The sequence below is a fragment of the Nannobrachium achirus genome, assembly GCF_963921795.1.
Source record: "Nannobrachium achirus genome assembly, chromosome: 14".
NCBI lineage: Eukaryota > Metazoa > Chordata > Actinopteri > Myctophiformes > Myctophidae > Nannobrachium > Nannobrachium achirus.
Genome location: NC_137821.1, coordinates 10,641,076 through 10,664,312, shown reverse-complemented (window position 1 = coordinate 10,664,312; position 23,237 = coordinate 10,641,076). Strand labels below are relative to the sequence as shown.

General features: G+C 43.1%; 1 protein-coding gene across 1 annotated transcript in view; it reads left to right on the top strand.

Moving 5' to 3' along the window:
• The window catches only part of arsj (arylsulfatase family, member J), a gene marked incomplete at both ends in the record, with an annotated part of 57,618 nt that extends 57,129 nt beyond the window's left edge, over positions 1-489 (top strand). The window contains one exon of the mRNA XM_080742224.1: positions 73-489. Within this exon, the coding sequence (XP_080598350.1) occupies positions 73-489 (417 nt within the window). The remainder of the gene's footprint in view (positions 1-72) is intronic.
• Positions 490-23,237: the final 22,748 nt, after the last annotated feature.

Here is a 23,237-nt window from a genome sequence, read left to right as displayed (position 1 = left end):
CATTTCCGGTCAGTTCTAGCCCACGAAATCAACACTAATTTCATATTTTCTAACCCCCCACACATACAACAGGTGCCGCCGCAGACCTTCTCCAACCTGCAGTTGACCAACCGCTGGCACAACGAGCGCGTGCGCTGCGACCGCGGCAAGTCCCTGTGGCTGTTCAACATCACGGCGGACCCGTACGAGCGCGTGGACCTGTCGGCGCGCCACCCGCACGTGGTCAAGAAGATGCTGATGCGGCTGGCGCAGTACAACCGCACGGCGGTGCCGGTGCGCTACCCGGCCAAGGACCTGCGCTCCAACCCGCAGTACAACGGCGGCGTGTGGGGGCCCTGGTACAAGGAGGAGCGGGAGGACGAGGAGGAGGTGGAGGAGGAGGAGGAGGAGGACAGGGACGGTAACCTGCTCTCCAACCACCTGGCCAAGAGGAGGCGCAAGAAGAAAGCCAAGAAGACCAAGTTGAAGCGGAGGACCGAAACGGAGTAGGCTTCGCTAGCTTCGGAATGGGCTGAAGTGCTCCTTTTTAGCCGCGCGGACCCTAACCTCGTTCCTAAGACCAAGTTGAAGCGGAGAACTGAAACAGAGTAGCCTTTCGCTTGCTTCGGAATGGGCGGAGTGCTACTTTCGCCGTGCGGACCCTAACCTCGTTCCCAAGATGAAGTTGAAGCGGAGGACCAAAACGGAGTAGCCTTCGCTCGCTTTGAAATGGGTTGAAGTGCTCCTTTTAGCCACGCGGACCCTAGTCTCGCGTAGCCAGACAACTATTCCACAATCTCCGAATGCTATATAGAGTCTGGAACTACAGCTCCTGAAAGCTGAGTAACTGGAAGTAGTCACTGCTGCACAGAACTGTAGTCCCATTGGAAACAACAGAAGCACACTAGCACAGACAGAGTCATTCGAGCAGGGTATTCTTGTTATGCGTGAGCCGAGTAACGGAAGTAGTCACTGCTGCACAGAACTGTAGTCCCATTGGAAACAACAGAAGCACACTAGCACAGACAGTCATTCGAGCGGGATATTCTTGTTATGTGTGTATAGTTTAAGAAAACATTTGAAAACATCATGGAAGTAACACCAACTACAATGAAAGACGAAATAGCGCCCCGTAAAATATTGAAAGAAGACATACCGCTTCCAGTAGGACGTTGCTATCGCTACTGCACCAAGGGAGCGGGAGCGTCACATCCGCTTCATCGTATACTCGTGATTAGAACTTTCGTCTCCCAGACTGTATGCTAAATTGTGGGAGACAACAGCCTGGCCATGCGAGACTACGCAGACCCTAACCTCGTTAACCCAGGTTTCTCTCCTCACGAGGAGAGAAAAAGCCTGGTGAAGAACTACAGCAGAAAGTGTGTGTGTGGGGGAGGCCTAGTACAGGGCCCTGTTGGACCCCAGACAGCTAAAGTATCTGTATAGGGTTTAAAGGAGTAGTTCATCCAATAAATGACTTATTTCCTATCATCTGTTTTGTTTTTGACGCATTCCTAAGCCAATCATTCGATGTCTCCTGCCAGAGACTCTGCCGGTCATCAAATTATTAATCGCGCCAGCAGAGTGCGCAAGTACTGCTTTCGGTTGCGTATCTGTTTGTGTTTACGCCCGTAGCCAATCAGGGACCAGCGTTCCTGGTGACGTCACCATCAACAGCCAATGAGGGACCACCAGCATTCTTGGTGGCATCACCATCAACAAGTGCATCCTGATATAAAAACAAAAATCACACCCAATGTGAAGTGAGCGGTGGTCGTGCTTGCATGACGTCTTCAGACTAGGATTTAAGTCTAGGATGTACAGGCTATGCTACACACACACGTTTTGCTATGGCAAAACGCTGAGGGAAAAGGCTACAGACACACGCACAGCCACTCTATGGAGCGGTTTACCACCGCTCAAAAAACAAGGCACACAAGTAGGCCTTACATGGCCACGAGTGCACAAGGAGCAAGTTGGCACCTCGACAGAGTGTACCCAGCAAGCACGTCAGGACCTGGACCAATCAGTGATGTCTGGATTGGGGCCAGATCACAGCCCATATGGGGATGATCTTGACGTCATTACCAGGACGTCGAATGGACTTTTTAGTTTGACACGATTATTGTTATTGTTTGTAATGTTAGTTGAAATATGAGCATATAAGGTTATATTCTGGGACATATCTACAGTAACTAGTTATGATATTTGATCTGGCCTAGAATATCACCTGATTTCAACCAACATAAATCCTGTAAAATAAACGTCCATATGACGTCCTGGTAATGATGTCAAGATCATCCCCATATGGGCTGTGATCTGGCCCCAATCGAGACTGATTGGTCCAGGTCCTGACCGTGCTTGCTGGGTTGTCTAGTTGGCTTAGGAATGTGACGACAACTTAAAAAACTCCATCAATTCAAGGCTTCAGGGAGTGTGTAATTTTCATTCATTTTTGGGGTGAACTACGCCTTTCAAGCGGTTACATTCTACGTGTGAAAGACTTTCAGAAGACTCGTCTCAGGGATATTTGACGGACGTCCTGCGTCTCACAGGATTGTCTTCTTTCAGACTTTTCTTTCTTTTTTTTTTACCTCCCCGGTTGGTTTCAGCTGGAGGTTTTGTTTCTTCATGGACTGGAGGCATTCCAGAAGAGGTGCCCCCTAAAGAAAACTATACGAGGACGAGACCCACTTCAGTACCGACACTGCTGCCCCGACGCAAGGAATGGCACTATTTCCACTGCATGGTACCACCTCGAATCCACTCTGGTTGCTTCACTTCGTATGTGGTTCTCAAAGTGAATTCCAGGGACTATGTGGGTTCCTTTATGGGGGTCTAAATTGACCCATACAAATGTGTAACTCTAACAGCATACAAATGGAACCAAATAGATTTGGTTCCATTGTTAACTGTTAGAGTTAATGGGAGACCTTGAAATATAAAAGTTTGAGAAACACTGGTATAGGGCATATCAGTGGTTCATTTTCAAGCCCATAAATGCTTCCCATAGAGATATCCAAAATTATTGATATGAATTATTTTAGGCCTAGAATCAAGCCATCCAGGATCCTGGTGAATCTTGACCATAAAACATTTGATTCTGCGAAGAAAGATAAAATAATAATAAATACACTTTGTTTTGTCTTTTTCTTTCTTTCTTTCTTACAGAATCAAATATTTTGTGTTCATGATTCACCAGGAGCCTGTGTTGCTTGATTCTAGGCTTAGAATAACTGATTGATTCAATATTTTTGGAAATCTCCATGGGAAAAATGTATGGGCTTTTTTGAGTGGAACCACAAAATTTCCGCCACTGCTATGCCTTATTCCGCTTAAGGTTGTGATCCTTTAGGATTTTAACGATTATATCAGAGTATTTCAATCAGGCCTTTTGACTCAGAGGCTTTCAGCTTTCAGGAAGTAACCAACAATACACAGGGAAGACATGTTTGCATATTATAACCATACCTGGGGGTCTATTAGAGTAATGTTAACTCCATAGACACATACAAAACAGAAAAAGTACAAAATTCTTGACGGTCCCATTCCTTAATGGTTCCCTTTAATCATTCCAATAGGGGGTACGTTCCAAATGAACTTTTATAGGTATGTAACTCTTAGGAGTGTACACACATCAAAGTCGTGTAGTTTTCACATCACTTTTCATATCACCTCAGCTCGCTTGGAACCACAAACACAGGTGAAAAAGTACTATACTTTTGCTCAAAAGGAAACCCCCTTAAAAGGCAAGTACCGCAGAGTGCAGTCGAGCCCGGTGTCCATCCAGTGGAAAGAAAAGTGCCATTTATTAAGACCTCACAACTAAATGTCCGGGGTATTTAAAGAATGTTTTATTTTTCTAGAATGTTTTATTGCATGCTTGACCTCTCTGGTGTGTCTTTTTGGCTTGTTACATAGATTTATTTTGAAGTGCACACAGAGAGACGGAGAGAGAAATACTTAATCTCACCAGACGGCCGCTGTGTAAGTTCGGCGTGAGAAAATAAATAAATCAAAGAAAACCTAGTTCTATATGATATCGTAGCTGTGGACTGAAGTGCTGCATGCATCTTGGAAACAGATGTAGGATTTTATGTGATGTGACGGCTGATGTTTGTGATTTACTTTAACCCATTTAGGCCTGAACACATTATGACGCAATATTTTATGCTTTAAATATAAAAAAAATAGCAGATATACAAGCTCACAGCGCGGCACCGAGTGCCGCGCTGTGAGCTTGTAGATCTGCTATTTTTGAAAAAATGTGAACATTCGAATGTTGACCCGATTCTATAAGTGTCTTTTGAATCCTAAGATTTTTGGAAAAAACCTATGTTTCTATGTCGGCAATCTGGCCAGCCATCGTCAAAGAAAAGGTCCTTTTCACTTGACTGGAGCTCAGTTAGTCTGTTCTTGAGAGACTACTATGTCAGTGGTTCTCAAACCTTTTCATGCGAAGGACCCCCAAAATGATATGTATTTGTCCACGGACCCCCATCTCAAAATATCTAGTTCCAGGGACCACCCAGAAGCAAAATTTGAGTTACAAACGTTCGCTTTGAAAATACATATATTCAAAGATTTGCACACATTTTCACGACTTTTTCAAAAATAGCAGATCTACAAGCTCGCAGCGCGGCACTCGGTGCCGCGCTGCGAGCTTGTATATCTGCTATTTTTCACTGGTTAAAGCATTCAATAATTCTAGGCCCTAAATGGGTTTAGGTTTCATGAGCCCAGCCTGTGTGTGTGTTTCATAATAATAGGACTGTTGTTCCCCCCTTTTAGAGCTGTCTTGGTCTGGCACCAGGCCAACCGCCGTGTAACCGTTCCCAGGCCAGCTTTTTAGCCCAGACCCGGAAACAAGCTTATCGTCGTTGTCGGGTGGAAACCTTGTATGTCCAAGACCGTCCCTTTTGTATTTATCATTTTAAAAATGAACTAAACTAGTGAAAACAGCAGATCTACAAGCACACAACGCCTCGCACCGCGAGGCGTTGTGTGTTTGTAGATCGGCAGTTTTCACTACTTTTGTGTGACGGCCTTGTATGATGAAGCAGTAGGGCTTTACTTTGCGAAAGAACGTACACATTCGAAACTTGGAGATACGAGGTTTCCACCCGACAACGACATTATATAGCCAAGACATGCCCTATAGCAGGGATACTCAAACTTCTGAACTTGTGGGCCACATTACAAAAATGTCAAGGTGCCACGGGACAGTTGATAACATGACATTACTTGATAACTGCTCTCTTTTATTTGCTTTATTTCCACAAAACTTAAGACAAGTGCAATGTGCATTCTTTTTTTTTTTTATTAAAGGGGTACTGTCACCTAAAGGGGTTGAGGGGCAGATTACACTGTTTCTCTGAAAACAGTCTGAAGCTCATGTCACAGTGTAATCTGCCCCTCGCCCCCCAACAACAGCTGACCAGTACAGTAAGTAGTAATTCAGTCAGGCTATGCAGACACTTAATTTGATTGGCTTATAATTGCGCATCATGACAATGACATCATAAAAATATTAACTTGTTTTTCAAGATGATTCTTAAAGTTACAGTAACCCTTTAGGTGACAGGCCCCCCCTTTAAGTAATTTGCTAGCTTTTTTCTCTTTTTAATAATTCTGTGCAATTAGTATATTCCAGACAAACACTAAAACAAACGATTTTTTTACTTGCTTTTTGTCTGGGTTGTTGTCTTATCTGTCTGCCTGCTATGAAATGGGATAACGTTAAAGATAGCTGAGCTAGCACCATCTCTCTTTCAATTGCTTCACAATGTTATTTATGACTTGGCCCACATTCAACACAAATGGCTTTTTACAGAAAATAAACTTGTGAAAATAGATAGTTTTGGCTAAGGAAAATAAAATTAAATCAAACAATCTACTTAAAAATACTTTCAAGACGTTTTTGCCATTATCTCTGGAACAGAAGGTCCAATCTGCTCAGTTCAAAGCTTGTTGGATGTGTGACTTCGGGGACATTAAGCTGGTGGGCCCGTAGTTTGAGTATCACTGCCCTATAGAGTACCTGCCTGCCTCTGATTGGCTTTCTGCCAGGAAGGGGGCAGAGCCAGGTTCAAATCGCATCCAAAACCGCGCTGGAACAGCGCCGGTGACTTCGATAGCTCAATAAAGTGTAGATCTTGGGAACGTAGACCCACTATTTTCCCAAAATTACAGGGTTCAAATGACACCACGGGTGTGCTTTATTTGTATTTTTATCATTATATTTTCTTGCTCCAGAGCATGTCCCGACAAATGTTACATTAGTTCTAGGTTAATGTTAGGCATAGTTTTAACTGAGGTTATAGGTTTAGGCATACAGTAGTTTAACTGAAGTTAGGTTTAGGTTTTGGGAAGGTTAGGTTCAGGCATTGTTTTACTGAGGTTAGGTTTAGGTTTTGGGAGGTTAATGTTAGTTTTAGGCATTGTTTAGGTTTTGGGAGGTTAATGTTAGTTTTAGGCATTGTTTAACTGAGGTAAAGGTTAGGTTTAGGCAGTTTTACTGAGGTTAAAGGGGGGAACCACTCATTTTCAATATTGAACTATGTCATTAATATACCTTTGAGTTGTTATGTGGAAACAAGAAAAAAATCTGCGTTGCCCAAAATCAATCCTCCAGGTATATTAATGACATAGTTCAATATTGAAAATGGGTGGTTCTTCCCTTTAAGGTTAGGTTTAGGTGTAGTTGCTGTGAAGCTTAGAGTTAAAGTTATGTCCAGGCATATTGCAAAAGCATATAGGGAAGAAGACGCGAGGAACAACAAGGAAGGAACTGCCAATCACACAGGACGACTACTGGCCAATCACAGGCTCACAGCGGGTCTTGGCTAAAGCTGGCTTTGGGAACCGTTACACAGTAGGTCACGGGCCAACCTGAATGTATCGACCAACTAACAAAATAAAATAAAATCTCCAGACACAAAACCTCCTCCGTCTTTCTTTCCGTCGTCCTGGGCTCTTTCTGGCCCTCGGTGGCGCTTTTATCAGACCCGGCTTTCTCGTAAGGCTGTCAACGTTCTGCGCTTTTGTGACAGGAAAAGTATTTTCACGTCCTGCCCCTGTGCCCCCGCCGACACGTGGCTCCATCACAGCGTTTATTCATGGAAAGTACTATGAAGCTGGCCCTGTGCCATCATAAAGAGCTCAATCCTTTGTTAAAAAATAAACCTTCGTCATTCTAGCTGGGGTGGAAGAAGTAGGCAGCTCAGATTTGTTTTTACTTAAAGTGTTAGTTCACCTATTTTTTACATAAAGCTGTGTGAAATACTTGCCATTAAAACAGTGGTTAAAAATGTTTTAATTGGTTACCAGAGTCCCGTGATCAGAGTTCTGGTCAGTTTCTAATGAATATTAAGTATAGTTCCAATGCGGTGGGGGCCATTTGGCGTGGCCCAATCATTGAAAATAGATGAATCCACAAAACTAGCGTCATTTGTATTGTTGACCTATTTCTACCATATAGAGCGAGGTTTTGTTCTGATCAGCTGACAGCAAAGCACCTTGTTTGGGGGAAATACGTTGCAGCGGCGTAGTGATACTGGACACAAAAAATAGTACCACGTGACAGAGGGGTCAAAGTTGAGCGAAAGTTGGTCTATTTGGTAGAAATAGGTCAGCAATACAAATGACGCTAGTTTTGTGGATTCATCTATTTTTAATGATTGGGCCATGAGCCCCTACCAAATCACCAGAACTACTTTATATTCATCTAAAACTGACCAGAACTCTGAACATGGGACTCTGGTAATGAATTAATACACTTGTAACCACTATTTTAATGGCAAGTATTTCACACAGCTTTATGTCAAAAATAGGTGAACTAACACTTTAAGTAGAAGTAGAAAAGAAATACAGTTACATACACAGGCACGTGCACACACAGACATGAAAGGGGGCTTGAGCCCCTGCCCTTTTATCCGTCTGTAAAAAAAAGTGCCCTCTCCAGACCATGAATGCAGTTTTTACTATGGTGAAAGAAATGCAAATGCCCTCTTTCCATGCCATACCTGAAGGCGGCATTCAAGAGAATTGACTTGTCCAAACTCTCCTGAACTTGAATGTAACATCTTATGTTGAAAGAATTGCCCTCACTGTGTAGAAATCCATGCCGTAAACCACGGCATGGATCTCTAGTATTGCCTTTGTTATGCTTAGTTTAGTCTGGTATCAAGTACTGAAAATAGCCAACCTCCAAGCTCATGAGCTTGGAGGTCTGCTATTTTCAAAGTTTCCACCAAAGGCCCTTTTAGACATTTCAGCCCCTGCCTCTCTAACATTGTCTGCACGTCCCTGTACATACAAGTAAAAGGCCTCGATACAAAATAATTGTCATCGAAATATACTTACAGTACCAAAGTAAAAGTACTCCTTATTTCAGTTTTTTTCTAAAGTCTTCAAGATTTGTCAAAATCTTTAGAAAATGGCAGACTTCAAAGCTCACAAGGAGTTGTGACGTGATGCGTTGTGCGCTTGTAGATCTGCTATTTGTGAACAGCTGAATAGGGCTTAACTGGTTAATGCTTGTTGTGAAATAATACTCGAAATCGCAGGTTCGAGTCCTGACCCTGACGACCCTTGCAATGTGTCACCCCCCCCCCCCCCCCCCTCTCCCCATTTCCTGTCAGCCTATCAATAAAGGCAGAAAAAAGCCCCAAAATATTAACAAAAAAAATTGAATCTCCAAGGTACTGTAACTTTTAATTACAGACTTCAAATAATTGTAGCGGAGTAAAAAGTAATCTATTTGTCTGTGAGATGTAGTGGAGTACAAGCATAAAGTTACCACATTTTTCATGGAAAACACCATAAAGCTGGCGCCGAGCCACGATGGGAGCTAAATCCTTTGTTGCTGTACTTATAAACATAATAATAAACATACCACTCCGTCATGCTAGTAAAAACAGGAAGGTGTAACTAAATCAACTGGGCTGGGCTCTGCTGAACGCGAGGGTAAATCACAACAGTGTTTTTTTCATATGGTACAGTATGCCTCCGTTGCCTGGCAACGCACGTAAACAAGCCCCAAACTCTTAATGTCGAGGAGGTGTGCCATTGTTCTTGAGGTTTTGCCCCGTTGTTTTTATTCATTGCAGCTCCGATCTGTCACTTTAATGACAAGTGCAATTACTGCTAAGTGTGCTTTACAGTCGCCAGAAATAGATTGCGAGCTATAACTACTACGGTGTTGTTTCTGTTGTTGATGATGATCGCTGCTTCTACCACTTTTTCTAGTCACATGTTCAAATACTGGATTCTGATTGGCTAAATTCCGGAGGTTATGGCAGAACAACCGCCGCAGTTGTGTGAGGACGAGATCAATGCGCCTCAGTGTACATCCGGGGACTTCAGGAGGTAGTCGGAACACCTTTCCCCCAACCAACATATGACGGTCGTAGCGGTCCTATGTTTACTAACGTGCGTACGACGTCGCCGATTTATTTGGATCCAATGCAATCCGCCAACTTTAAAGCCCATTTTCTCTGAACCTATGCCTTTCTGGAAGCGAACAGCCTCTATTTACGGTCTTTCTCTGCATGGAGTTGGCGTCATCTGGTGGTGAGTAGAAGATGTTGTTTGTGGAACTATTTGCTGTCGTCGCGGAAGTTTTATAGGCAATAATGATTGTAACTTAATATCCTTGCAAGTTACAACTATGTGTTTTCTTTCATGTATACGGAAAAAAGTGGTAGAAAAGCTATTTACCACTCGGGGTCGGACATTATGCTCTGATAATGTCCTGTGTGAGGGTGTTATCGGACTCGGCTTCGCCTCGTCCGATCACCCCCTCACACAGGACATTATCAGAGCATAATGTCCTCTCACTCGGGGTAAATTGCTTACTTTTATTTTCCGGGTTTCGTCAGAGTTACTACAGGGGGTCCTCCAAATCTGTGTGTGATAAAGAAAAAAACAAGTTTATAAGTACAGCAACAAAGGATTTAGCTCCTCAGCTTTATGGTGTTGCGAGGCGTTGTGAGCATGTAGATCGGCTATTTTTGGCAAAGAGGTTTGGTGTAGAGGGGAAAAAAGAGCAGACTAAGTACAGAGTGAAAGGTCTAGTTTATTAAGTATTGACAGTGCAAGTGGTTAAATATCTGAAAACACACATTGACACAAATCCAAAATACACTGATGATTGTGCCGTCAAACAATGAAACTTCGGTATATGGTATCTATGGGTTGTGGGGGTCCCTGCTTCATCTCTCTCTCGACTAAGGGGTCCTTGGCCTGAAAACGTTGAAGACCCCTGGTGTAAAGTAACTGAGTACATAGCAGAGAGTGACTCACTGCCTCAGCCTGATGACCTCAAAAGGTCTAGTATCGCCCCCAGAGAGTCCATAGGGATGTTCCTTTGTTCTAGTGGTTAAAGGAATTATATGTAACTTTAAGACTATTAGAAAAATGATATGTATTTTAGCAGTCATTTCCCTTCATCAGTAACTATATTATTGTGTTGGGGTGTTTCCTTACAGAAAGATAATGGAAGGAGAAAAACGCCCGCACACTGTTCATATGCTCCAAAAACTTACTTTTATTATAGGCAACTGGCTGCAACGTTTCGACTTTACGTCTTCATCAGGCAAAACTTTTGCCTGATGAAGACGTAAAGTCGAAACGTTGCAGCCAGTTGCCTATAATAAAAGTAAGTTTTTGGAGCATATGAACAGTGTGCGGGCGTTTTTCTCCTTCCATTATCTGATACCTTGATGTCTAGCACCTGGCCTGAATATAGGCTTGAGATGTGCACACAATCTTGTCTATGAACTGTTCCTTACAGAAAGACACATCACCGACATCAAAAGACGTTTTTGTCAGGGGGAGCGCAGTCAGAGCTCTTAATTGCTCCCTTTGAACTTCAAAGGGGTTGTGCACTAAGGTAATTGATTGGGCCATAAAAGTGTCAAGTCCTCGTTAGTGATCTCTTTAATCAATGAAAGCATCAAAGACAACTACCTGGTTTGATGCCTGTCATAGAGGGGAGGAGGAGGGGGGAATGTTTTTGTGTACACACAAGCTTGCACATTTTTACTTTAACATACTGGACTTTCATGCGGGAGACCCGAGTTTGACTCCTGGGTGTTACAATGGTGCCGTGATCCTGGATCGGGTTTCCCTGTGGGAGGAGGTCAAAAGGGGGTGAGTGTAGCGGAGTGACTCACTGCCTCAGCCTGATGGCTTCAACAGTCTAGTATCTCCCCCGTTCCACAGCCATGTCCCTTTGGTCTGGTGGTTAAGATGTTGGGCATTGTGAGCTTGTAGATCAGCTATTTTCAAAAGATTTGTATACATTTGAAAACTTGAAATGGGACGTTACAGGATAATGATTCTACTTTTGGTACTTTTAAGTACATTTTGGTGCCAATACTTTTACTTATATTGCAGTATTGATACTTCACAGCTCATCAGCACTGCCCGCGATGCGACGCGACACGAGTGATGAAATCTCATTAAAATACATTTTGTTTCAACGAGGATGTCCTGACCTACCGCGAGCAACAACGCGCCGTACCGCGACGTCGTCCACCCCTCCTTTTTTCGCTCGCGGAGCCTCTATTTGAGCGAGGTTTCGCGGCGACGTCCATAGAGGTATATGGCCATGTCCCACCCCCAAACACTTTATATTACTATTTATTTATTTGATTTGTTCAGGCTATGTCGCAATGAAGTGGCTGACGCTCCATATGCGGACAGTATTTCGCTGGATGTCGCTCGCTCGCGTGCAGTGCGGATGAGGTGTTAGGGCACGGTCACACCAAAGTATGGCTGGCGGCCGATAAACTCTTTTTGTGCTAGGCCGACTGTTTTTCGCAGCCAGTGGATTCTCCCACTAACCAATGACAACCTTGGGACGGTCCGCCTTAAAAAAACAGTGCTTCAAGCGTAAACGTGAGTTCTGCGCGACACTTGCACAAGGCCATAAATCCACGCCATTCCCATTAAAATGCATTGGCAGAATCCACTCTCATAGGTAGAATATTTTTCCCAGTTTGGCCGTGCACTTAAAGTAAAACATCTGAGTACTTTTCCCACCACTGATACAGAGAAAGCGTGCTTTGCGTGTATACGCCAGTAACGCCACACCAGTGCAGCTCCAGCTGGCCAGAGACAGGGGGGTTTGCCCGTGGAAACAATTGCCCAGGCGGTGAGCTCCTCTCCTCGCAATCCTCCAGACCCAGGGGCGACACAAGGGGGGGAAAAGTGGGACTGAGTTACTAGGGCCCAAGGTGGAGGGGCCTGGAACTATTTTTTATAACTTTAGTTATTGAAAAATAGCAGCTATACAAGCTCACGCTGCGAACTTGTAGATCTGCTATTTTTGAAAGGTCGCGAAAATTTGTGCAAATCTTTGAATATATATATTTTTTTTTATGCGAACATTTGTAACTCAAATTTTGCCTCTGGAGGGTCCCTGAAACTAAATATTTTGAGATGGGAAATATAGGTTTTTTCAAAAAACCTTAGAAGGATTTGAAATATTCAAAGACTGTGAGCTTGTATCTGTGAGCTTGTATCTGCTATCTTTCAATAGTTAAAGCACAAAATAACGCATACTAATGCGTTCCCAGTCTAAATGGGTTAAACACCCCCTCCCCCTCTGAAGAACATTCATGGGGGGGCCCGCAGTGAATCCTTGTACCCAGGACCCAGAATTTGGTGCGACACCCCTGTCCTGACCAACTCAGATCTCCCCCCTTTTGCTCTCAATCATTACGACCCATGCCAAGTCATGATCTCAGGCCTTTACACTACAGCATTAACCTCATCCCAACAGTGGCTGGATGGAAGCCGGCCTCGGAATGAATCCCTGCTTTACAAACTGAAACAGGCTTCCCTTACATCCCTGACTTGTGCAAATGCGGAGCAGGTGTGAGGTTTAATCCTATCATATACGCTGGCTCTGCTACAGTAAACTGTTCGCTCACACTGTCTGGCACCGGGGCCCAGTTCCTTACTCATGGACGGCGGTAGGAGAAGCATTCGATATATCGTCATTGTCGGGTGAAAACCAAAACCGTTTGTTTTGTACTCAATAATAGTGAAAATAGCCGATCTACAAGTACACAACGCCTAGCGATAGATCTACTAGTTTCATTCGTTTTGTGCGACAGCCTTGTACGGTGAAGCAGGGCTTTACTTTACGAAAACACGTACTGTACACATTTGAAACTTGTAGATACGAGATTTCTGCCCGACTGTGACGATATGTAAAAGTGACCATACAACGATGCAGTGGTGTGAAGTACATTTAACGCCAACCGGAACCAAACACAGTTGTTTTTCCTTTTTTGTTTTAATCACACAGCTCGGATTAAGGCGGTGGTCTTCAACAGAGGGTCCGGGACTCCTAGCTAGGGGGTCCTCCTCAGAGTTATACTACAGGGGGCCCTCCAAATCTTTATGTGATGGTAACTTTTTTTCAACTTTTTTTATATTAACCACTTGAACCCCTATTTGGAAAACTTTTGCCAAAAATAGCAGATCTTCAAGCTCACAACGTCTCCTGCTGCAAGGCGTTGTGAGCTTGTAGATTGGCTATTTTCGGCAAAGAGTTTTGGTGTAGAGGGGAGAAAGAGCAGACTAAGTACAGAGTGAAAGGTCAAGTTTATTAATTATTGACGGTTCAAGTGGTTTAATATCTGAAAACACAAATTGATGTGATTCCAAAATACGCTGATGATCGTGACGTAAAACAATGAAACTATATGGAATCTATGAACAGGTTGTGGGGGGTCCCTGCTTCATCTCTCTCTCAACTAAGGGGTCCTTGGCCTGAAAACTTTGAAGACCCCTGGTTTAAGGAATACCAGGCTTTTCCTCCGCGGTGGAAAGTCTGGCGATGCGAGGCTGTCCATGACTGCATTGGATCAGCAGGGGCGAGCATCTTACTCATGGGAACCAGATTTTACAAGGAGCTCTCTTAACCTTCCATGAGCCATTGTGGATCCCTTGGGGCTTTAAACACTGCAGCCTCGGCGGCTGAGCAGCCATCCTCTGGTTAATCTGCACCCCACTGTCATGTAACAGATGGAGCCAGCCTCAACCAGGGGCCATGGTGGACAGTAACACATTACATTTACTTGAGTATTGTTCTTAAAGGAATAGTTCACCCCCAAAATGACTATTCTTTCGATCACTCACCCCATGAATTTTGTTTTTGTCGCATTCCTAAGTCAATCATTTGAGGAGACTTTTGTGTCTCCATAGGGAACAAAGCAGGCTCTTTGTGGCTCCATAGGGAACAAAGCAGGCTCTTTGTGTCTCCATAGGGAACAAAGCAGGCTCTTTGTGTCTCCATAGGGAATCACTGCTGGTCATCAAATTATTGGCTTAGGAATGTGTAAAACACAACAACAAAAATATCCATGAATTCAAGTCTCCATGGGGTGAGTAATCGATAGAAAGGGGGAAAAAAACATTTTCTATTTATTACTCATGCCATGGAGACTAGAGTTTTTAGGTTTTTGTTGCATTCCTAAGAAAACGTTTTGATTATAGTAAATTTACCACCATTGAATCCGGATTGGGACCCAAATGCACTCAGGTCCCAATCAATGGGGGCACATTTATTGTAATAAATAATGTGTAGGAATGCGCCAAAACCCAAAAGGTTTTATTGAACTCAAGTCTCCATGGTGTGAGTAATCAAAAGAAAAAAAAGTCATGTTTTGGGTGAATTACTTCTTTAAGTACACTTTCACTCCACTAACTGGAAATGTTGTACTTTTGACTCAACTGCATTTCTAGGAAGGGACTCTTGGGAGAGCTTATAGATATGCTATTTTCAATAAATATTACCTTTTAACTGATTTATATATTTTGTGTTTTCACATTTTTGTTGAGAAATGTCCTAAATTTCAATACAGCAGTCTTAAAGGAGTACTTCACCCCAAAGTGACTTTTTCCCCCCTATTGATTACTCACACCATGGAGACTGTTTAATCATATTTTTGTGTATTTGTCGCATTCTTAAGACAACATTTTGATTACAGTTAGTGTACCCCCATTGATTCCGTATGGGGACCCAAATGCATTTGGGTCTCCATCCGGAATCAATGGGGATACATTTATTGTAATAAGATTTTGGGCTTAGGAATGCGACACAAACCAAGCTCAAGCCTCCATGGCATGAGTAATCAATAGAAAAAAGGTCATTTTGGGGGTGAACTACTTCTTTAAAAAAAGAAAATAAAAAATGTACTTTGTAATGTTGTACTTTTGGATACTCGAGTATGGTACTCAGGGTATACACTTTACTGTCATCGTAAAACACTGCGTTCACATGGAGCGGAGAGGGGCCACCTCAGCTTCATTAGGCTCCGTGGCAGAGAATTATGGCGGATCAAATTCTTATTGCAGGAACTAAGAAACGAAAATCCAACCGTCCCTACGAGCTCTCCTTTGTTTTGCCACGGACACGTTTATGAAACCCAGGGAATTTTCTTCAAGGGGGGAAGTCCACATTTGCTTTGAATTACGCACAGGCACTAGAAATCCCTGTTATGGGAACGCAAAGTGATGGCATCAGCCTGCTGGAGACCCCAGAGCAGCAGGGGTGTCACAAGGGGGGGAAAAGTGGGACTGAGTCACTAGGGCCCAAGGTGGAGGGGCCTTCATTATTTTATACTTTAGCTATTGAAAAATAGCAGATATACAAGCTGCGAGCTTGTAGATCTGCCATTTTTGAAAAGTCGTGAAGATTTGTGCAAATCTTTGAATATATGTATTTTTAAGCGAACATTTGTAACTCAAATTTTGCTTCTGGGTTGTCCCTGGAGCTAAATATTTTGAGATGGGGGTCCGTGGCCAAATACATATCATTTTGGGGGTCCTTCACACGAAAAGGTTTGAGCACCACTGACATAGAAACTTAGGTTTTTCAAAAAACCTTAGAAGGATTTGAAAGACAGATCTATAAGCTCGCAGTGAGCTTGTATATCTGCTATTTTTCAATAGTTAAAGCACAAAATGTGAGTGAATCCTTGTACCCAGGGCCCAGAATTTGGTGCGACACCCCTGATGGCATCAGCCTGCTTGAGACCCAAGAGCATCAAGCGTATCGTTCTTTAACGACGGGTGGAAACCTTGTATGTCCAAAACTATGGCTTTTTTTTTGGAAAGTGGAAAAAAGGAACTTGTTTTCCAATGGATCAAATGCAGTTGTTGTATAGTCACACAAGCTATTGCTAATACTTTTGATTGGGTAAATATTTATTAAAATCCATTTACAGACTTGACTACTTTCAGTTCAAAGGGGTAATTCATTAAAACTTTAATACTTTAATACTTTTAATCGGGTAAATATAAAATCCATCCATCCATCCATCCATCCATCTTCAACCGCTTATTCGGAATCGGGTCGCGGGGGTAACAGTTCCAACTGAGACCTCCAGATTTCCTTATCCCGAGCAACTTCCTCCACTCCCTCAGGGAGTATACCGAGGCGTTCCCAAGCCAGTTTGGAGATATAATTCCTCCATCTGGTCTTTGGTCTGCCACGGGGTCTCCTCCCAGTGGGACGTGCATCGAGGACCTTCCTAGGAAGGCGCTCGGGAGGCATCCGTACTAGATGCCCGAACCACCTAAGCTGACTCCTTTCCAAGTGTAGGAGCGGTTCTACTCCAAGTCTCTCTCGGGTGACTGAACTTCTCACCCTATCTCTAAGAGAGATACCAGCCACCCGTCTGAGGAAACCCATTTCGTCCGCTTGCACCCGCGACCTTATACTTTCGGTCATGACCCACACTTCATGACCATAGGTGAGAGTAGGAACGAAGATTTGTGTGACAAAATAAATAGGTCATTAATCGACTAAAGAAACGCAAAAGGTTCGAATATTCACCTGGTTTCTGCCTGACAGCTACAATATATCAAACGCACATATTAAACCACATGGACCTTAGCATCCAGATTCTGGGCATAGTTGTGAACTTGTGATAGGAAAAACATTCTGCAAAAATGGAACGGAAATAGCCGATCTACAAGCTCCCAAAGTTGTTTTCGCTATCGGACGTAGGGTACAACAAAGTATAGGCTATAGGGTTTAAGTGGTTAATAGCGGCTATTAGCGCTACGCTCTGAAGAGTGACAATATAAACGTGATAGATTACATCCCGGTAAACGTCTGGCAGCAAGACTTTTAAGGATTGTGGGGGCGACTCCGTTTCTTTCAACAGTGGTAAACCCCCGTGCGGAATGGCCGCATATACGTGCGGTTTTAGATTTCCGCGCGATCAGGGAGCGCAAATTAGCCGAATAATGCACGGCCGATGGGAAAGAAACAGGCCCGCCGCGCGCTGCCAAGACCCACATACGAACACGATGACTCAGCTTGTACTCATGTTGTAAGCCCTCCATCTCTCCCTCTCTCCCAAACGTCAAGTTGTTGAAAAATGAGACGGATCTCCAGCCAGCTGTTGTCCGGCCCCAGCCAGATTCCTCGACATGTTTTGTGAACACCACCCAGAATCCGTGGTGGGAAGTAAAAGTAAAGTATGTTTACTCAAGTAACAGTTTTGAGGGACTCTTTACATTACTGGAGTATATTGTACACTATACTTTTACTTCTACTCCACTACATCTCAGAGGAAAGTACTGTACTTTTTTTACTCCACTACAATTATTTGAAGATTTTTGTTACTAGTTACTTTGCAGATATAAATGATTATATCGTCACTGTCTGGCCAAAACACATTTTTTGAGGTTTTTGGCATAAATCAGGGCTATTGAACACATTTACATCTGAGTGTTGGTTAAAATAATATTGAACCAATGGAAAGTAGTAAAACGTGCTTGGGACAAAACCTCCTAACTCCACACTTTCTGCCAAACCAGATAACTCCACCTGATTGGCCCTCTCTTTTCTTTCATAAATATGTGCTATTGAACACCCTTTACGTCTGTGTGTTGGTTAAAATAATATTGAACCAATGAAAAGTAGTAAAAAAGCCCTTCGGTCAAAACCTCTTAACTCCACTTGAGCTCATTTTCCCGAAAATTAAGATTTTGGAGTTAGGAGGTTTCGGCCCGACAGCAGAGATATTATAAAATATACATTAACCACTTTAACCCTATTTCATACATACTGTAGGCTATTTGAAAATAGCCGAACTACAGGCTCACAACATGTCACATCGTGAAACATCGTGAGCTTGTATATCTGCTATTTTCAAACATTTGAGTACTTTTACTTTTGGTACTTATTTTGAGGAACACTTTTGTATTTTTACTCAAGTAACATTTTGAACTTAGGCTTTTTGCTTGTAAGGGCACTGTCACACCGCACTTTTATTCTACTGTCACACCGCACTTTTATTCTACTTATGAGGAGCAGATTCTGCCAATGCATTTCAATGGGAATGGAGTGGTTGATTGATTGAAGACTTTATTAGAAGTTTGCATAGGAAAAGGTACAGTTTCATGACGGTACAGTTCACTGGTACAAAGGTCTACTAAAAGGAGATCCTAGAAAAGACTAAGCTTATTTCCACAGGAAACCATTTAAGTATCTCATATAACGTTGAATGACAGATGAATAGAACACAGTACTATGCAGTAGATATGTAAAGAAAAGAAAATTAAAGAACAAAAAAAAGAAACAGTAAGTCTAAACAAACAGTAAGTATATACAAAGAAGGGGCAGGGGAGGGTAGGGTTGGGCTAGGTTAGTTTATTTACCAGTTGCGAACGGCTGCTGCCTGTAAGTGGTTTTTCAGGGCAATTTTAAAGGATGCTAGTGATCCACACTCCTTTATGGCCTTCGGTAAGGCTTTCCACATTTTGGTGGTATAGCAGAAGAAGAAGTTCGACCCTTTGTTGGTTTTGACTCTGGGTTGACTCTGGGTTGGTTTGCTGCAATCCGCAGATTTCCTGAAATGCATTGGCAGAATTAATGCATCCTCATAAAGTAGATGCAGAAACGCAATATTTCTGCATTGCGTTTTACCTACTTTTACTCAAGTACAACCAGTGGTGTAAAGTTACTAAGTGCATTTACTTAAGTACTTTTTTGAGGTTTTTGTACTTTACTTGAGTATTTCCAGTTTTCAGTACTTTTACTCCACTACAATTATTTGAAAACTAGTAGTTACTATAGTTACTTTGCATGTATAAATTACAATATTGTAAAATACAATCAAACCACTTTAGCCATATACCGTGGCTATTTGAAAATAGCCGATCTACAAGCTCACAACGCATCGCATCGCGATGCGTTGTGAGCTTGTAGATCTGCTGTTTTCAAACATTTTGTATTTTTATATATTTAAGTACATTTTAATGCTGCTACTTTTTTACTTTTACTCAAGTACATTTTTCATTCTGGACATTTACTTGTAACAGAGTATTTCCACATTGCAGTATTGATACTTTTACTTAAAATATTTTAGTACTTTTTCCACCACCGAGTACAACATCTGAGTAGCCTACATCTTCCACCAATGCCCAGCGAGAATGCCAAAAGACACATTTTGACGTGCGCACGCACGTGCACGCCCGCATACCCGCACACAACACACGCGGACACGGAGCATTACACGTACAGTAAATTCCGAGCTTTCAAATCTCTTGGCAATGCGTGTGACATTCCATTCGTAGGAGGTAGTGGAGGTTTTCTCGTTTCCTTTTTTTCTCTCCAGGCTTTGTACGAGCATGAGGAACGGCTGATTGATGCGCTCGTCAATGGCGTAATGGGAAGAAGCCCCGCCCAGGAAGTGACCTCGAGGTCAGCGAGCGTCGTGCCAAAAAGATGACAGAGATGTTGCATCCTGTTTCCTCTCCGGGAGAAGCCGCATTGTCATCTCACATATACACACGTGTGTGTATATACACTGTACTTGTGAGCAAGGGTGTCGCACCAAATTCTGGGCCCTGGGTACAAGGATCCACTCACATTTTGTGCTTTAACTATTGAAAAAAATAGCAGTTCTACAAGCTCACAGCGCGGCACTAGCTTGTAGATCTGCTATTTTTGAAATATCGTGAAAAAGACGTGAAAAGTCTTTGAATATTTCAAATCCTTGTAGGGTTTTTTGAAAAACTTATGTTTCTATGTCATGTCATTGGTGCTCAAACTTGTGAAGGGCCTCCACAATGACATGTATTTGGCCACGGACCCCCATCTCAAAATATTTAGTTCCAGGGACCCCCAGAAGCAAAATTTGAGTTACAAATGTTCGCTTAAAAAATACATATATTCAAAGATTTGCACACATTTTCACTACTTTTCAAAAATAGCTGATCTAGAAGCTCGCAACGCGGCACTCTGTGTCGTGCTGTACAGTACAGTGTGTGTACAGGATACACTGTACTTGTGAAGACATCAATATTTTAGGACGACCATTTTTAAGCCTGATGCCGAAAATAAGCAGTCTACAAGCTCCCAACACTGTGACACTTTTCAGCGTGCAACACCGGCAAACAACTAAGTATAGACGAAATTCTCCGTGCGGCAACCGTAACTGCAGTGGCGTCAGCTCAGCAAAAGCTTGTGTCCTGTTGTCATACCTTAGCAACAGGCATGATGATGATGATTACTACTATCAGTGAAAGTAAGCCATTTACCATTAGAGGGAGTGGGTTGTTGGCTGATTTACCACTGTTTCAGGGTTGTGGCTCGAGGCGAAGCCTCGTGGGGGACAGAGTTAGGCGCTAGTGGGACTGGGGACAGAGTTAGGCGCCGGTGGATGATGATGATGATGATGATGATTGTTATAACAATGTCCTGCCAATCAAAATATGGCACACTGACTATCTAGAAAATAAAAACATGGCACTTCATTTCAAAAAGGTTGCTGACCTCTGGTCTAAACAGTATAATATAAAATAATGTGTACTTTGAAACTATACAAACTATAGGATGCATGCAGGATTGCAGGTCTACAAATGACCTGGTGTCTGTCTGCAGTTCTAAGTTACAGTTTACCGTTGCATAAGCCTGCAAGGTGGTCAAGGCTGGAGAGAGAGAGAGAGAGAGAGAGAGAGAGAGAGAGAGAGAAAGAAGAGAGAGAGAGAGAGAGAGAGAGAGAGAGAGAGAGAGAGAGAGCGTGCCACACCTGCTGGAAAGACATACTGTACAGTTTTAATTACGACTCCCTGTACACAGCTATGAGTTAGGCCACCTATTAGCTGTGACATTTATGAGGCCCCCAAGTGGAGATCTGAAGTGTGCGTGACGTGTGTGTGTGTGTGTGTGTGTGTGTGTGTGTGTGTGTGTGTGTGTGTGTGTGTGTGTGTGTGTGTGTGTGTGTGTGTGATTATGAGAGAGAGATTTTGACGGACAGACTGCCAGGATCGGGGATTTCCTGCAATGAGCAATTTTAGCCGTGCACGTCGTCTCCTCTTGGCTGCAGAGGGAGGTAGTGCAGGCACGTGCACACAAGACATCAAAGGGGGCTTGAGCCCCTGCCCTTTTGTCCGTCTGTAAAAAAAGTGCCCTCTCCAGACCATGAATGCAGTTTTTACTGTGGTGAAAGAAAGGCAAATGCCCTCTTTCAATGCCATACTGTACATCAGGGTAAGGGTTCCTATTAGTTTTCCTCAAGGGCCGAATTATGTCTAGGGTACCAAGCCGAGGGCCACAGCATTGTAGGGGGCGGTGGTGGCGTTCCCGCTACTCCAGTGACAGTTCAGATATCGTCGTTGTAGGGGAAAATCTTGTATGTCCAAAACCGTTCGTTTTACATTTATCATTTTAAAAATGATTTAAACTAGTGAAAACAGAAAACAGAACCGCGAGACGTTGTGTGCTTGTAGATCTGCTGTTTTCACTACTTTTGTGCGACGGCCTTGTATGATGAAGCAGGGTTTGCTTTGTGAAAGAACGTACAAATTGCCTTGTCAAAACTCTCCTGAACTTGAATGCAGCTTCTAATGTTGAAAGATTTCACCCTTTGTCAAGTCCCGCCCGTTGTCCCTCCCCTCTTCTCACCCATTGGTTGCTGTGTCTTGTTGGGACAAAAGTCCTTTCTCTCCATCCACAACCATTGAAATTCAGTTGCTTCTTATTGCTATTCTGTGTATTCCATTCTCATTTTAAACTTGGTTTCAGTAAAAAAGGACAAAAATGCTGTTTTAGCAAATTCAACATAAAAAAAGGCAGAACCAGGGAGGGACAAGGCAGAAAGAGCATACTTGTTGGTCCATGCTGTACGCCACATCTCCAGTATTGACTTGATTATGCTTAGTTCAGTGTGGTATCAAGCACCGAAAATAGCCGATCTCCAAGCTCACAACGACGCTGCGACACGTTGTGAGCTTGGAGTTCTGCTATTTTCAATATTTTCACCAAAAGGTCCTTTTAGAAATGTCAGGCCCTGCCTCTCCAACATTCTCTGCACGTCCCTGGTGTAGTGTGCTCCTGACATCTCTCTGCTCCTGCATGACGTTCACCCCCTCCAACCACACTCTCTTCTACTCTAATATAATCACTTTAGCCCCATTGCAAAACTAGCAAAAAATAATAGGCCATTTAAAAGCTCACAATGCACTGCACTGCGGAACACATGTGACTCATTGTGATTTTGTAGGTTTTTTTGTAGTTCGGCTATGTGGAGTTTCAGATCATGTTACCTAATAGGGCCTTGTTTTGAAAGTTGAAAGTGGTGAGAAGTGCTTTTAAACTGAGCTGAACTAAACTGATTTGATTTGAACAGAATTGAGCGAGCTACTAGTCCACTTTTACTTGAGGGCAGCAGCAATCAGCTGATGGCTTCGCACGTCATGCGAGTAGACGTTTTTCAAGAAAAAGTTGACTATAGCTCCTTTAAGTAAAAGTATCAATACTGCAATGTAGATATACTCTGTTACAAGTAAAAGTCCCGAATTCAAAATGTACTTGAGTAAAAGTATGAAAGTGTAGGCATCAAAATATACTTAAAGTACCAAAAGTAAAAGTACAAAATGTTTGAAATAGCAGATCTACAAGCTCACAACGCGATGCGACGCTCTGCTATTTTCAAATAAAAGTGGCTAAATATGTCATTTTACACAGAATAAGCCCATTCCCAAGACACAACGCAACCTTTCATGGTTGGATGTGACTTATGGGGGCTAGAAGTGTTACCCGCGGATTGAGCAACCGCTGCGCGTGTTGTTGGTGAAAACGTCTTCATTGACTGGAGTCCAGCTCTGCCGGCTCTCCAGCTGTGTTGCTAAGAGACCAGGGGCTCTTTCTGCCCACAGGCCACACACACAGACGCGCACGCACGCACGCACGCACGCACGCACGCACGCACGCACACACA